The 16,415-nt window shown below is 36.8% G+C and overlaps 1 protein-coding gene across 3 annotated transcripts in view; it reads left to right on the top strand.

Annotated features, from left to right (window-relative positions):
• Positions 1-15,797, top strand: part of THEMIS (thymocyte selection associated) — a 194,248-nt gene extending 178,451 nt beyond the window's left edge. For all 3 annotated transcript variants that reach the window (XM_045058017.1, XM_006931988.4, XM_045058018.1), the window contains 2 exons: positions 1,874-2,021; positions 13,855-15,797. In XM_045058017.1, coding sequence (XP_044913952.1) covers positions 1,874-2,021; positions 13,855-13,886 — 180 coding nt within the window. In that variant the 3' untranslated portion in view covers positions 13,887-15,797. The remainder of the gene's footprint in view (positions 1-1,873; positions 2,022-13,854) is intronic.
• The last annotated feature ends 618 nt before the right edge of the window (positions 15,798-16,415 follow it).

Genomic DNA, 16,415 nt, shown 5'->3' with positions numbered 1-16,415 from the left:
AATTCATACTGACTTAAATTTTTCTGGGCTGTGGATGAGTCAAATATAAACAGGTGTAGCAGTTTCATTTTGGCCAATACCGACATTCAAATGCTGATCTTTTGAGTTGTCCCCCATAGGATCACCTGGATCCCATCTTTTGTTAGTAGAGAAGGAATTTGAGAATTATCTACAAATGACTTACCGCACTCTATTTTAATTCTCCACTTAAACAATTTAAGAAATTATGTTGGAACAATTTAAAGTCTGAAACTATGTCATATTAACATTTGTATTCTCATACTGTACCCAGTATCTGGGATTCTATAGATAAATTGGATATATCATTTATCTATGGCCACACAATGCTGCATACTCACCAGCAAAATCTAATGCATATAGCCAAACCACATTTATTTAGTCCACGAAACTGTGGAGTTCAGCTGACCTGATCAAGGCTGGTTCACCCAAATGTCTGGGTTTCTACTGGCTGTTGGTTGTCTCAGCTCTGATGATTGGGGTAACCTGACTTTACTCTCTGTGCCACTCAACCCCCAGTAGGCTAGTCTAAGCATGTCTTCATGGAGTAGTGAAAGGACAAGAATGAGCAAAGCCAATTGTGGAACTATCTTTCAAGTCTCTGTGTCGCATGCGTCAATATCCTGTTGATCCAGAAGTCACATGGACAAGTCAAAAGTCAAAGTAGAAGGACATGGCAAAATTACATGAAGGACATGGATACAGAGAGAGGTGAAGAAATGGGGCCATCAATGTAACCAATCCACCACATTGAATGGATAAATGAACAAATGGATTGCACAGTGGTGTGAAAAGCACTGGACTAAGGGTTGGGAGACGTATCCCTGAGGCTCGGCACCATTCATTCTGTTTATTTGGGTTAATTATTTAATCATGATGGACCCTAATTTCCTGATTGGCCTTTTCCAAGCTTTAAAAGCCTTTAATTTGAGCTTTTGATCAAGCTTTTAATAAACTTAATGTTGTACACAGTCTGCGCGAGGAACTTAAGGAAAATTGTTCATTATCCTATCCCTTAGTGAACCAAAGTGGCTAATATGGATGGCCAATGTTGACTGGCTAATTTTGACTCTATGAATCTTTGAATATTATGTAACCATGTTTAAACTGAAAACCCTCTAGTCTGAATTTGAATATGGTTCAAAGTGCTGAAAGTTCAGTTTCCTGTTTAGGTCTCTAGTTTTTGCTCCTATCTGATGATTCTTTTGAAGCATACAATATGTCAGTATTACATCAAACACTGTGACATCTCTTATATGTGAGAGGTGTTTTAGGGTCCATTGATGTTGTGCCTTAATAAGTCATTGTTAGGAGGAATCATTATTCTTAAATTGAGTAGAGAAGCTTTGTCAAGTTTGCATAATGCTGATAAAAATATGAGTTAATTTAAAGTAGATGCTATGATTTGTTTTACATAAAGGCCACAGGTAATGCAGAAATGAAACCTGCTCTTCATTATACAATATGTGATTATGTAACACATAATGAAATGCTGTAGAATTTAACTCTAAGAATAAAAACTGAGTGAAAATGTGTTAAATGAGAAATATCTTATAAACTTTACAAGAAGAAAATGACGTACACAAACAGGATTTGAAGATGATTTTCTGAGTCTCAGATGACTTCTTATTCTAGTCACTCAGATTGCCTAAAAAATTCCACACGTAGATTACCAAAATATATTGATGAAAATGTAATTTGTAACTCACTTTGACATTTCGAATGTTCTGATTCATATATACAGACATAACTTGCCATATGATAAATGTTTATCCTTGTCATATCTCTGGGAAGCATTTATTTTGGACTGATAATTTACTTGTGAAATCAATCATTCTGGCCTGTGTCATTTCAGAGTCTCCATGTAGACAAGAAACTGCACTCAAATCAAGCTGGCCTGGATTCAAAAGTACCAGTTGGTTGTCAAAATGATTCGGCCGATCTGGAGAAAGAGAAAAGCGAGAGTGGGGCAACTGTCGTAGCAGCCACCAATGTAACCACAGGTTAGTTAAGCCACGTGACAATGGTTTTAATTGCCCACATGACAAATGCATAATTTACAGATTGTTACTACCACTTTGCTTGGAATATATGGCTCTCTCAAAGTGACTGCCTGAATTGCAAATCTCATTGAGATGTAGTTTTAAGTGCAGCGTAATATTAGACACTCACAATAAGTCTGTTCATTGTTCTTTTTTATTTTTTGTTTCTATTTTATTCTCTTCATTTATGGTTTTCATGGCCAAGGATGTGTTTTAAGATTGCTTGTATTATCATGACAATAATATTTTTAAATTTTTGCTAGAATTAACAAGAGGATTAATGGCTTCAGAAGAGGTTATAGCAACTGAGATGTCTTTAATTTAAAGATGTGTCAAAGAAGTAACCTAATGTATATGTGAATTATGATGGTTTTGTTTCTAGGGGTGATGATCTGATATTTTTCATCTCTACTAAAAGCAAAACAAGAACAAATGGACTTGTGGAGAAGTTGATAGCGTTGCTACTAACTTCCATATTGTAGAAATCTGGGATGAGTTAGCAAGGGAAATGAGAATTTTCTTTCTTGGCAATATTTTAGACACACCAAAGCAGCTCAATTTCTATTACACTTTATCTTTGAAACTTCACATTTCGTTTGTAGGAAAATGGAAACGGTAATTATTCTTAAGCATACGGTTTGTTCCTTTCCCTTCCGTATTTGGTTTTGTAGCTAGCGCTCCTTTTTTTCTCCAAGGGCATGTAAAAGTCAAAATACTAGATATAACGTCTCTGAAGTGTTTCTGCTCAAACTCTGTCTGTACAATCTGGGTTCTTTCATGTAGTTAGCTTACTGACTTTTGACACTCCTATAAAAATATCCCATAGAGCTTTTCTTATTGCCTTTTCATTGACTCTTGCTGACTGATAAAAATGAAATTCTGTGAAGGGCTTTGAAAACCATGCATATTGCAATTCCTGCAAATTTCAAATACTAATCAAGCATGACCATAAAAGAAACAACTACTGCAATGAATATTGCAGTATATTGAGTCTCAAGCCATTACTAATTCATTGAAAACTTTTTTCCCCTTAAGATTATGGATCCTACAAAATACCAGATAACAAAATTCCCAAGATCAAAGTTTATGTTTCAATCATTGGAAAACTTATCTGATCTACCCCTGTGTGTACCTCTTCCTGGGATGGCACTGGACAGCCCCAGCTTTGCACCCTGCATGAATAGTGCAGAATATGTCACAGACCTGGGCAGCACCTGCTTTGAAGATGTCGCCTCTAAGTGATGGCTTAAGAAAAAAGAACACCTGGAATTAAAGTAGTGTTTTTAAGCAAGTGAGACTCCTAACTTTATTTAAGAACGGTAAACTGACCTCTCCTTACTTAGGTTAATTTCAACATACGTTTATTTAGAAATTGTTTAGTCCGCTCATCTGGGAAATATCTTCATTTGCTTTCCCATCTGTAATTACAATCAATTACAGAATAAGCTGTCTTCATTACGAATTAAAGTGTATGACAATTCCATATGTAAAAATACAAAAGTTAGATAACACAGAAATATAATTCTTCAAATTCCATTTTATCTTCTGTAATATATGTCTCTCTATTTGGAAAAAAAAGACTCACTGGATCTCTACTTGATATTTACCATATACCAGAGATAGCTCATCTCTGAGTATCCAGAAGCCACCACGGAGATCAGGACAAGCAGATGATACCCTTTCCGAACTTTCCCCTCTTTTTAGTGCTTCGACAGAAGTCAGTAATTTCCTAAATTCTCTTTGGTAAGAATGGCAGTTTTAGAGTCTTTTGTAGCACATCACAGACAAAAGCAAAAACGAAAGCAAAAATCTTGTGAAGACAGGGGTGCTGCTTCTCCCAGTTTGCTCCTTTTGGACACCCAAATCTTGTTCTTCCACTTAGATGAAGTGGAACCAATTCAAATATGTATCTAATCGTTATACTAAAAGGAATTCTTTATTTTAGATTTGAATGTAAATAATGAGAAGATTTGCTGTGAATGGCTGAATGCACATCGTGTGATGAAAGTTTGCACTGCTGCAGCCAGGGGAGCAATAAATTCTACCTCAGGAGCCGTGCTGCCCGGCCTGGCTCTTCTTCCCTAAGCAGCCAATGTAAATGCTTCCCCCAGTCTCCTGCATGACCTTCTTCTGTGGGTCCTTGACTCACTCTCGTTGCTTGGCAGGTTGGCAATGCCCACGTCTTATTTTAGGAACTTTGTTATTAAGCCTGTACATAGGTTTGTCCATAAATTACTAAAAGAACAGTCCTCTAAAAGTGGGATGATTAAGTGCTTAACCTTTGGAGTCTGAACTCAGACTGTTGGGTTTAAATCTTGGCTCCCACTTGCTAGCTGTGTACCATGAGCAATTTGTTAATGTCTCTAGCTCTTTATTTGTAAAACTGCATTAGTAATAAGGCTACACCATAGGCTATTTTGGAGACTATATTCGATAAAATAGGTTAAAGTTGGTATAGGACATAATAAACTCCAATTGAATCATAGCTATTATAACTAACTTTTTCATCCTTATGAGTTGATCACTAAGAAAAACTTTGGGTCCAGACAGTGTCTTTTGCAAAGCGCTGGCTGTGACCACCTGTTGTGGCTCTTGTGGTTTCTGAGTTTCTGCTGGCACCTTTTTTCCTTTGAAGAATGTATCCTCCTGGGAAATTCATGGCTCCTATGAATCCCATGTGCCTGGGAGTCAATTGGAAACCTTCTTTGGAGATGGGACACTGACTCCTCTGAGTCCAAGACATAGTGCAACTCTGCAGGGACAGGAAAGCCCTGACCCTCCCTAATGGACATCTTCCCCATCTTAGGTCAGCTGCAATAGCTCAGGAAGAGCACAGGACTTCACTGTTTATTCAGTTAAAGTGCTATTTTTGGTAGACGACGTGTGTTAAGTACAAATGTTTGTTTTAAGCTATTTGTTTCATGTCTAGTTCCCTGGGTGGGCTTGCATGTGGAACATTTATTGGGAGTGCTCTTGAGAACGACACATATGGCAGAGAAACAAAAGGAGGTCTAGGCAGAGGGGGAAGTTGGGTCATAATACAGTCACAACAGAGACCTTAGCTGTTCCCACCGGAAGGCCTGGAGCTGGTATGGCTCTTCAGAGTTGTCCTGTTTTGGGATGAGGGGCCAGGTCTTTTTCAGTCATTGGATATCAAGGCTTCCAAGAAGGGGGCAGGACTGTGGGTAAGGTGGCTTCCTTCAGCCAAGGACAAAGTCATTTGGTATCAGAAGATGATCATTTAGTTGTGAAAAGGATCTGGCTATAATGTAGGTCAACTCATTAATTGCAGAGATTGCTTGTGGTGATCTAACTGGCTGAACAAAGATTTCCTCCTTCTGTGTCTCTCTAAAAACTGCACTCTTTGCCAGAAAGGATAATCTTTTAAATATACCTATTTGTTTTTGCCCTGCATAAATGTGCTCTACTGAGCAAATTCTATATTCTCCTGAACAAAGCTATCAATTGGAATGTCCTTTCTTTTGAAGCTTCAGTTATGTTCTTCTAATTATTCCTCCATCTTTACATTAAATTCATGCCACAACTCATCTTACATAATAAATTCAACTTGTCAAGGAGTGAGAAGACCCCCTAGGTCAGAAAACAAAAAGCAGGTATCCTAAGGTCTAGTTCCAGTTCTGCCATACCCAGATGTCTTGCCCTTCACAGGCCATTTCATTTTTCTGAGTTATAGTTTCCTTACCAAAAGAGGAGGTACACCAAGAAATCTCTGTGCCCTGTCAATTCTGAAAGTATGAGATTCTGTGGCCTATTCTGATATCATAGAGCATGCAGCTTTGGTCATCTGTAAGCAAAAGTCACATAGAAGTGATTCACCGCATGTAGGAACCTACATATTGTGGTCAATTAAACAGAGGAAAGAAAACAAGCTCCGTGGAAAAAACTCATCACTGAAGTCAAGGTAGAAGCCACAGATGAAGAATGGATCTATCGGAAAATAAATAAATTTTTATATTGAGCTTTAATTTTACCTTAACATTTGATCTCAACTTTAGATTTTACTTGTATTATGAGAAATGAAACATGAGGCAGTTATCTATGGGGACTACTTTGAGAGTTAGATAAAGTTGGTGTTCTGTATTAAAGACCTGGACTGAAGAATGACTGAAAACATGCTATCAAGAGATAGTACTTTAGATATCATAAAACATATTTCCGTTTCTCAATTTTAATAAAGGAACACTTCAGTAATTCAGTGTTATTGTAAGTAGTGTGTAATTCTAAGCACAATAATTACCCTTACTCCAAAGACTGGAAAATCTGTTATATAAAATATTGGACAATTTTATTTATTTATTTATTTATTTATTTATTTATTCCATGAAAGACGCCTACTTGCTTATCTTTTCTTTAAATTTTATTTAAATCTAAGTTAATTAACACATAGTGTAATAATGGTTTCAGAAGTAGAACCCAGTGATTCATTATTTACATATAACACTCAGTGCTCATCCCAATAAGTGTCCTCCTTAATGCCCATTGCCCATTTAGCCCATCCTCCTCCCTCCTCCTCACCAGCAACCCTGTTTATTCTTTGTATTTAAGAGTCTCTTAGGGGCGCCTGAGTGGCTCAGTCGGTTGAGCGTCCGACTTCAGCTCAGGTCATGATCTCACGGTCTGTGAGTTCGAGCCCCGCGTCTGGCTCTGTGCTGACAGCTCAGAGCCTGGAGCCTGTTTCAGATTCTGTGTCTCCCCCTCTCTCTGCCCCTCCCCCACTCGTGCTCTGTCTCTCTGTCTCAAAAATAAATAAAAAAAACATTAAAAAAAAGTCTCTTATGGTTTGCCTCCCTCTCTGTTTTTATCTTATTTTTCCTTCCCTTCCCCTATGTTCATCTGTTTTGTTCCTGTAATTTCAAACTGGTAATCAAAAAATCCTTCTATTTAACATCAGTGCAGATTTTTCATAATATAAACAAAACAAGGACACCGGTATGATTCCTCTGACATTTCCAGGGAATACTATCTGAGTTTGGAAGTACTGACAGCCTAAAGTGAAATGTTGTAAGATTGCTCTTCATTTTATAGCAACCCATTTCCCTCTTCTCGGAAGGTTTAAATGTTTAAGAATATGCTGGAAAGAGAACCCACAGTCATTTCATTCTTTCAACAGTTTTGAAATATCATTTCCTATTAGGCAGTTGTGTGAGTACTGACAGCCTTGCCCCTCATCTTCCCCAGAGATTAATTTATTTCCTGCAGTGTTTTCTCTTTGCGGAAAATCTGACTCGTCAGCCTTCACCAATGGGAAATCTCATCAGCAGAATGTTAATTGTAAAAGCAAAATCATATACCATATTGAAAGGGAAAAGCAGTTCTCTAGGCAATGCAACCCTTTTCTTTTCTTTTCTTCTCACTCCATTCTCTCCTCAATCTGTGGCTGGACAGGAACATTAACCACTGGGGAAACATTGTGCAAGATGGTGAGTTATAGAGGGAAATATTCAAGCCTTGCAACCAGACAGACCCAGGGCTGAACTCTTATTTGAATGAATGTCACATTTTCTTGTGATTTTGTCTCTTTATCTGTAAAATGAGAATAAAAATACCTGCCTCACATGAAATTGTGTAATGAGACTGGCACAGAGGATACACTAAAATATTATTATTATTATTATTATAGGGTCAATCAACAGTCTTTGTTTAGCACTATATTGATTGCTGTGGCATCATATTTAACCATGTGAGTACACCAAGGAATCTGTTACAGATTTGAAGAAATATATCTTCTAGCTGTTAGTTGTCAGGAGTGTTAGACCAAGATAGATTATTGAGATAGCCTGTTTGAAATCTTGTCTTCCACTCCATTTCCTTTTTCTTCTCATTTCCACTCATATAGATTTCACAATGCTTGCTAAACACTTAGAAACTTGTTGTTTTTTTCACCAGTAAATTCTTTAGGTACCCAAAGGCTCTTTGCTAATAGTTTTAGATCTATCTAATTAGGACTGTACATTGCATTTGAGTTATATTTTCCAAAATTATTTTCTCTGAAATAAAAATTATCAATTGATATTTGATTCAGTCTCAGAAATAAAACTTTGGTGAATTAAATCTTGAGATTAAGAAGACAATAATATACTAGAAAAGTAGAGATGAAGTTGAGAAATACTAGATGAAAAATCAAAATCAGGTTTTAAGCCGAGAATAATGATTTTTGTACTATGATTATGATTAACAGATCCATTTAAGTAAATGAAGTTTTTTTCTTGTTTCCCCCATGTTTTTTTTTGTGATTTGAGTGTGACACTAGAAAGAAAGAGCAATCAAAGCATTAGATGATCAAGTGAAAAAAGGAGATGTCATGGTGTAAACGCCTAACAACTGTGACCTAACAACTAAGCTACGTGCATGGTGTCCAACTTACAATAGGTGATATTCTTTCATGTGGCAAAATAATAGTTTTCTCCAGACTGAGGACAGTATCTTCACTTGTGTAGAACAGGAGCCTGAATCTGTGTGGTGACCTCTGCCTTTGACTTTTATGGAGTCATGCACAAATCATCAATTGATTCTTTTTAATGGTAAAGGCTTTTTTTTAACTATAGAATTTACTTCTAAATAATATACTTTTGAGTCTTTCCCTAATTCTCTGAAAATCCTCATAAATAACTTTCAATCTTATCATTTTAAATTTCCTTTCTCCTTTTTTTTTTCTAAACATGTTTCTTGTTGGCACATGAGAATCTTTCTTTTATCCATTATTTCGTACCAATTCTAGTTCTTGTTTTATTAGAGAAACGTTTTTTATTCTGACCAATGAACAAAGTAAAGGAAAAAGGAACAGTTGACAGTAACTTTCAAAACTTATTGCAGTGATTCTCTTAAGTTCTTGCACATAAAAAAGTCACTTTATGAACCTCTTAAAAATACATATTCTTGGGGGAAAATACATATTCTTGGAATCTGCTGTCTAGAGCAAGATGGACAAACTGGCATCTTGTATGCCCATGAGCTAAGAATATTTGTTATTTCATTTTTAAATGTTAGCAAAAGACAACGAAAAAATATTTTTTGTGACATGGAAATTACATGAAATTCAAATTTAAATGTCTATATAACATTGTATTGCAACAACAGCCACACTCATTCATTTAATATTGCCCATGGCTGCTTTCATACTGTATCCGCAGAGTTGAGTGATTTTGACAGAAACCATATGCAAAGCCTAAAATATTTACTCTCTGATCCTTTAGAATGAAAGTTTTCTAACCTCTGCTCTAAACAGTCTAATTCAGTAGTTCTCAGGTAGAAACTAGGAATCTATTTTGACGTATATTTTATGTGACTGTGAGGCAGGAGGTTCTTTGGAACATATTTTGAAAAACAATGCAGTGGAAGAATTATGGACAACTTTTCTCTTCTCACTCATCACACTCATTTTATCAGCAAATCCTACTGGCTTTATCCTCGAGCAATATCTAGAATACGACTATTTATTTTTACCATGTTTACTGTTGTCAACCTAATCCAAGTCATCATCATTTCTTTTTTGGATGCTTGTATTGGCTTCCTAGTCAGTCTGCTTCTTTCTTTCTTTCTTTCTTTCTTTCTTTCTTTCTTTCTTTCTTTCTTTCCAGAGCACATGTGTGGGGCAGGGGCAAAGAGACGGAGAGAGAGAGAATCCCAAGCAGGCTTCTCACTCTCAGCGTAGAGCCCAATGTGGGGCTCAAACCCATGAACAGCGAAATCTTGACCCGAGCTAAAGTCAAGAGTCAAACATTTAACTAACTGAGCCACCCAGGTGCCTCAGTCTGCTTCTGCCCTTGCCTCATGCTGTCCATTCTAGTCAGACATTTAACTAACTGAGCCACCCAGGTGCCCCAGTCTGCTTCTGCCCTTGCCTCATGCTGTCCATTGTCAACACAGCAGCCAAGAGTGCATGTGTGAAAACCTTAGTCAGATCATGTAACTCCTTTCCTCAAAACCCTCCAATGGCCTCTCTACTTCTCCTCCTTTGTCACTATCTAGCTACTTTGGCCTCCCAACTGTTTCTCTGAAACTCTAGTGTGCTGCATCCTCAACACCTACACAGACTGTTTTCTCCAAATGGCATAATCTTCCCCCAGAGAGTGACGGACTTTGAGGTTTGTCTTCGGTCAGTCTTTCCTTAACCATTGGCTTCTTAGTGATCCCTCTTGTAAACACTTTATTTAAAATTATAACCTTCCTGTATGGGGCTGCCTATCTCCCTGGTGCCATCCAACATATTATATACACCTTACTCTTTTTTTTTGACCAGGGGTCACCTTCCCCACATGAGGGCACCATAGAGGCAGGGATTTTTATCGGTTTGCTCTATCCTTAGATTCTAAAAGAGTGCTGACTCTCTTGATAAATATTTCTTGAACAAAGAAATGAGCCCCAGATTCCCATTTTGGGCTTGATGGATAATGTGTGACAACTATGAAACATTTCTTGTGTGCAAAAATAGTTGCCATGAGTATAAATATAAGACTCACCCCTAGAAAATGATGAAATATGATGATAGGAAGAATACAGCAGCTATTTCAATCTCAGCCAATAACTTAATTACAGAAGGTCCTAAGGAAAGTAGAGGTTAGATACAGATATGAAAATGGGTAAATGGATGAAAATCCAGTTGAAAATCTTGAGAAGAGATTCCAGGAAGCCACATTTCACAGTTGAGCTGCCTCCTCTAAGAAGTAGTTGTGCTTTCTGCAGGTTCTACTGTTCATCATCAGCTTGAGCAATTTGAGGAGACTGGATCCCAAAGTTTCCCAAAGGGAAAATGAGCAGGGTGTGACTAGCAGTGGTTCAAATTCACTCCTTAAGAAGCATCAGCATTAGAAGATAATGTAAAGCAATTTTAGATAAACTTGAATTTGAACTTGATTCCTCTAAACTAAAAGGAAATGGATGTTTTTCTTTCACCTTAATCTTCTCATTCAAAAAATTCATCTGATTTTACATATATAAAGCTTTATTGTGTGGATTGAATAATAGGTTATTCTTACAAAGATGTAGATTTTAACTACTAAAGAATACTTTTTAGAGAGAAAAACAAAACAAGACTGCATTGTTTACCTGTTCTTCTATGGATGAAGTGTTTGGCTTGATCTCCAAGGGGTGTACATTATTCTACATCCCTCAGTTAATTTAGTCATGTAAGTAAATGTGAATTCAAAAGCCATCAGTGAATATTCAATTCAGTGTAAGAAACATCACCTCCATATAAAGTTTGTGACATTTCCAAAAGGAATGGTTGATGAATGCCAAAAGAGTTGAAGCTTTTAAATCAGTTTGAATTTTAAAACCTAAACAATTGTCAGAAAAGTCAGTTCCTGTACATTTTGAGATTCTATTCAACGTGAAATCTGCTCTGTCAACTTGAACTGGCCACAAGAACCCAAGTGTTGTTTGAGGCGTTCTTGTGCTGGATGGAAGATTGGGCTCGATCAGGGAAAGGCAACTTGTAAGGTCCCCTCCAAACTAAGATTATTTAAATCCTATTATTTTATGCTGAGATAATCTGATTATTCTAATTCCCTCACCTCCCATTTTTCTGCTTAACTATGTACTATCTTAAATCAGTTTATTGACAAGGGAGAATGAGACTAATAACTGTCAAGATGACAGATTGAACTTTCAGACTACAGGCTTATAAATAGTTTTATGTGAATATGAGATGGTAATAACAGGTAATATTTCTGTAGCACTTTACATTGTACAAAGCACTTGCAGATCCATTATTTCGTTTGATATTTCCTCACCTCTATGATTCAGTTATTACTATCACAACTCATTCCTTGATAGAGAAATGGAATTCAGAGATTCCTCCAGACACACAGTCCATAAGTCTTAGACTCAGGAATCAGACCTCGTTCTTCAGATTCCCTTTCTTTATATCACAATATATTGATCTCATTTGCCCTTGTCCCCTTCTTCCTACAAGGAAAGCAATACTGTGAGGGAGAAATAATGTTGCTATCCCTTTTTACAGATAAAGATAGTAGGTGATAGAAGTGGGAATTAAATCTGGGCATACTGCCTAAAAAGCTGTGTTCCTTCATCTATAATGTATATTTGACAGTGTGTAGTTTTATTGCTGTTTGAGATGTGACGAAGACCTAAAAATCTAAAGGTAGAAGTTGGGACTGGCGAGTGATGAGAAAGAATGAAATCCTAAGCGCATGGAATCCAGGCTTTCTCTCATTAAGCCACTGACTACCCCATCCCACCCCCTACCCTCAGCTCCCCGCCCCAGTTAGCATTGAGAGATGTTGATGCAGGAACATAAATTGAGGCTTCCAGAGAAATTAGCATGATGTGTGGAGAAATTCCACTTCTTTCTGCTTTGACATCTCCTTTCTTCTTTCCCAGTTAGTCTGTGAGCTCCTCAGATGTCACAAAACTATACTTTTTCTTTATATTTCACACATGTAATAAAAATAGCTAACAGTTGGTGAGACAGTAAACCTCTTTAGTGTTAAATGTAAAACTCTTTGCATCTATTACCTAATTTAATCTTTGTCATAACCCTGTAAAATAGGAATTATTATCCCTTACCCCCTCTTCTTTTTAAACATGAGGAAATGAAGCACATAAAGGCTAGGTAACTTCCTTAAGGTTATACAGCTAGTATGTGGAAGGAAGGAAGGAAGGAAGGAAGGAAGGAAGGAAGGAAGGAAGGAAGAAGGAGAAGGAGGAGGGAGAGGGAGGAGAAGGAGAAAAGAGGGGAGAGAAAAGAGAAGGGGAGGGAGAGAGGAAGAGATGGAAAGAAGGGAAAAAACAAAAGGAAAAAGACAGGGAGGGAGAAGAAAAGAAGGAAATGGAGGGGGAAAGAGAGGAAGAAAGGGAAGGAGGGAAGGAAGGGAAGAAGTCATAGGCTAATGAGAGCTCAGAGTCAAGAACCTTGAAGTGTTCCTCTTCAGGGCCACATGGCTAGCACTCAACAGATCACTAGTACAATGGAGGTATGGGAGAGCAAAAGAGATGACAGGTTTTCTGTACCTCTTGACCATTATAGTGGATGCTAGTAGAATTTTTTTAAACCTCCCAGCCCCCATGCTCCCCAAAGCCGTAATGGAAAGGAATGAAGTGTCTTGCCTGAACATAGACAGAATCCCTACTGTGGTATAGCTTGCTTTACTTGCGGTTTTGATACAGTGTTATTTTACGTTAATGGAAAATCTGTATGTGCTCCTCAGAAACAGTAGATCATTCTGCTTACGCTTGGGACCTGGTACTTTTTCTTCAGTTTAACATTTATAGGTACTCTTTTCCCCCTGTGCAGTCTTTGGAACTCCACTAGGTTTGGGCTCCATTCTGTAGGCCTCGTGTCACAGCCGAGGCGATGGGTCTGCAATCGGACACTTTCAGAGCACAATCAAGCTTCAGTCTCTTACTAGCTGTGTGATTGCTGGGCAAGTCTCTTCACTGTGGATTCAGTGGTTTGTTGTTGTTGTTTTTACCTTACATAGCCTGTATAATAGAGTTTGTCTAAACTAAAATGCAAAGAAAAGCACTTTGTAAACTGAAAAACACTTTACAAATTTAAGGTATTGTCTCCTACCTCATAGAAATATGTATCTTGTTCCTGAAGAGCTTATATTTCTTCCTTGTCTTATTTTGTTTTTTGGTTGGCTTTTTGTTTGTTTGTTTGCCTCCTCTTGTTTTGCTTCTAATTATTTTCCCAAAAACATATATGCATGTGAGTATACTATAAACAGTATTTGAAAGCACATAGTTTCCTTCCTGGCTATTTCCAATACACATTTCTGATGAACCCTTCTTATTTTTTCTTTACTTATAGAAATCTCCAAAAGTAAAAAACATCAAAAGTAATGAGATGCGACTGAAGCCACCTGGGCAGTGAACATAAATGTTGCAATGGAAAAGTAAGCTTAGCCTTCAAGCCGAAAACAACTATTCCCCAACAGACTTCAGAAGAAACTTGACTGGCCATGGCAAAGGAAAAACACAACCTTAAAAGTTTTAACAGATAATACTTAAAGAGAAACCTATGATATGGAATTCACATAATCTATTCTGTTGTGCCAAAATCTGTATATATGGTTTTATTGTTACTTAGGACATATTTATTTAATGTGCACACACTTTCTGTGATTCCTATTTCCCCTGCCAACCATGAATCAATTGAAAATGAATTTTATATTTCAGTTTCCAGGTGAACCAGTTGAAAATATGTTGAAAGCCCACCAAATATTTTCAGGGTTTCAGATTTGGTTTCTTTCTAGAATTTTTCTAGAATTATCATCATTCCTGCTAAAAATAACTTAAAAAATAATTATATCTGAGAGTTATTTAAAATACCCAAGTTTCGGGGCGCCTGGGTGGTTTGGTCGGTTAAGCCTCCGACTTCGGCTCAGGTCATGATCTCGCGGTCCGTGAGTTTGAGCCCCGCGTTGGGCTCTGTGCTGACAGCTCAGAGCCTGAAGCCTATTTCAGGTTCTGTGTCTCCCTCTCTCTCTGCCCCTCCCCTGTTCATGCTCTGTCTCTCTCTGTCTCAAAAATAAATAAACGTTAAAAAAATTTTTTTTAATAATAAAATACCCAAGTTTCTTATCTGATTCCCTGGGAGCTGTGAAAATGAATTTGACTTCACATTTTCAGTTTGTTTATAAATAAGTATGTTTGAGGCTTAGCCCCCAAAGCTATCATGAGTCACAGGAATTTTCTATAACTTTCTCCCCTGCCTCCTAACAACCAGAGTTCATGACTACAATATCACCAAAGATCAGATAATATGCTTTATTATTTTATGTACTGTATACTAGATAACCCTTTAGATGAATGCTTGTTAGGATTATAGTAAAACCATTTCATTTATGTATCATTATGTACTGAGTATACAGGGACATATTATTTTGCCTCTAATAAAATGAAGAGACAGAGAAGTTATCTTGTTAGTTACACAGGAATTTAATGGCAAGCTTTGGACTTTGTTCATAGGTCATACTCTATACAAAAACTGTTAGTTAATCTCGTATATTATAATTATTTTCTATTGGGTATAACAATTATTCATTGGTTTAGTACCAAGGAGTCTCTGAAGACAACAAATCATGAAACATCTCTTCAACAGAAAAAAAAAAAAACCTACAGTAAGAAATCTTTCACACAATGCTTTATTGATAAACTGATATAGCTTACTTCTTCTTACCTTTTTTTTTTCTTTTTAAGTGGAACTGAATCCTGATTTCCAATACCCTAAAGACTGTTTTAGTGACTTCATGTGATGCTACAGTTGGTTATTTACAACTTCTGAAATTTTCTGAGAAGGTTTCACTTCTATTTATGTTGCTGGTTTATGCCCATAAGAACAAGAACTTTGCAAAAAGCTTATGTCCTCACCTTTGATTATTGAATTCCACAGAAAGTCCCTTCTCACTTCATCAATGTTGGCAAACTCATAAAACTCACAGACCAATTTTCTATTTTTCAAATAGTAATGAATAATTAGTGGTTTTTATTTGCTATATGAGAACAATTAAATTAGTACTTTTAGTCAGTACAATTCTTTGATTAGAAAATCAAGACAATGCATGTCTTAGTTTGGTTATAAACTATCAAGGTCTTTCTAGTGGAAATCATATATAAACATCTCTAACAATACAAATCCTTATAGGTACTATGCTTCCAGCTCTGTTGCTATTAAAAAGTGTTAATCAACTTCATGTTCATCTATGGAAGATTTTGGAAGGTTGGAAATAAATTTTCTAATTTTAATTTGTATTTGTGTGTGTGTGTCTTTTGTCATGTTTAACTGTGGAATAACTATCTTCCTATAACAACTAAGTTAAAATGTTTAACTAGAACTGAAACCAGTTGTTCACTAGTAAGAAGAAGGCCGCCTGTGTTAAAGAAGCCAGGAGAATAGAGATACTGTCCTCCTGCCCCTGTCTGCCACAACCAGGGACCTGTAACAATGGTCCCAGTGACCACATTTCACAGTATGGTCAGGCTGTATGGATAGCTGCCAAGATTTCCAATTATGAATGTTACCGTCTTCCTAATTAAATCAGGTAAACAGTTTTGGGAAGGAGATGGAAAGGACTGAGAAATGGAAAAAGGAAAATGTTCTTTTTTGAGATGTGTTCGGCTCTTAAAACCAGGACTTTAATATAAAAAGTGTTTGTTTTAAGATCAAAGTCAACATTAATGAGACTTCTGGATGTTTATCCAAAGGCTTAAGATACAAGTTACTTCTAAAAGAAAGAGGATATATAAAATTCGTAGGAATAAATCTCAATAAGCTGGAACACTAAAAACTGAATCTAATAGAATGAAAGTATTCTGATGTTGCCACAGAAATATTTCCACAATTTTATCATTCCTACTGCTTCTACTTGC

This window comes from Felis catus, chromosome B2 (genome assembly GCF_018350175.1).
Source record: "Felis catus isolate Fca126 chromosome B2, F.catus_Fca126_mat1.0, whole genome shotgun sequence".
Lineage (NCBI taxonomy): Eukaryota > Metazoa > Chordata > Mammalia > Carnivora > Felidae > Felis > Felis catus.
Note: the sequence above shows the minus strand (reverse complement) of the source record. Positions and strands in the feature narration are given on the sequence as shown.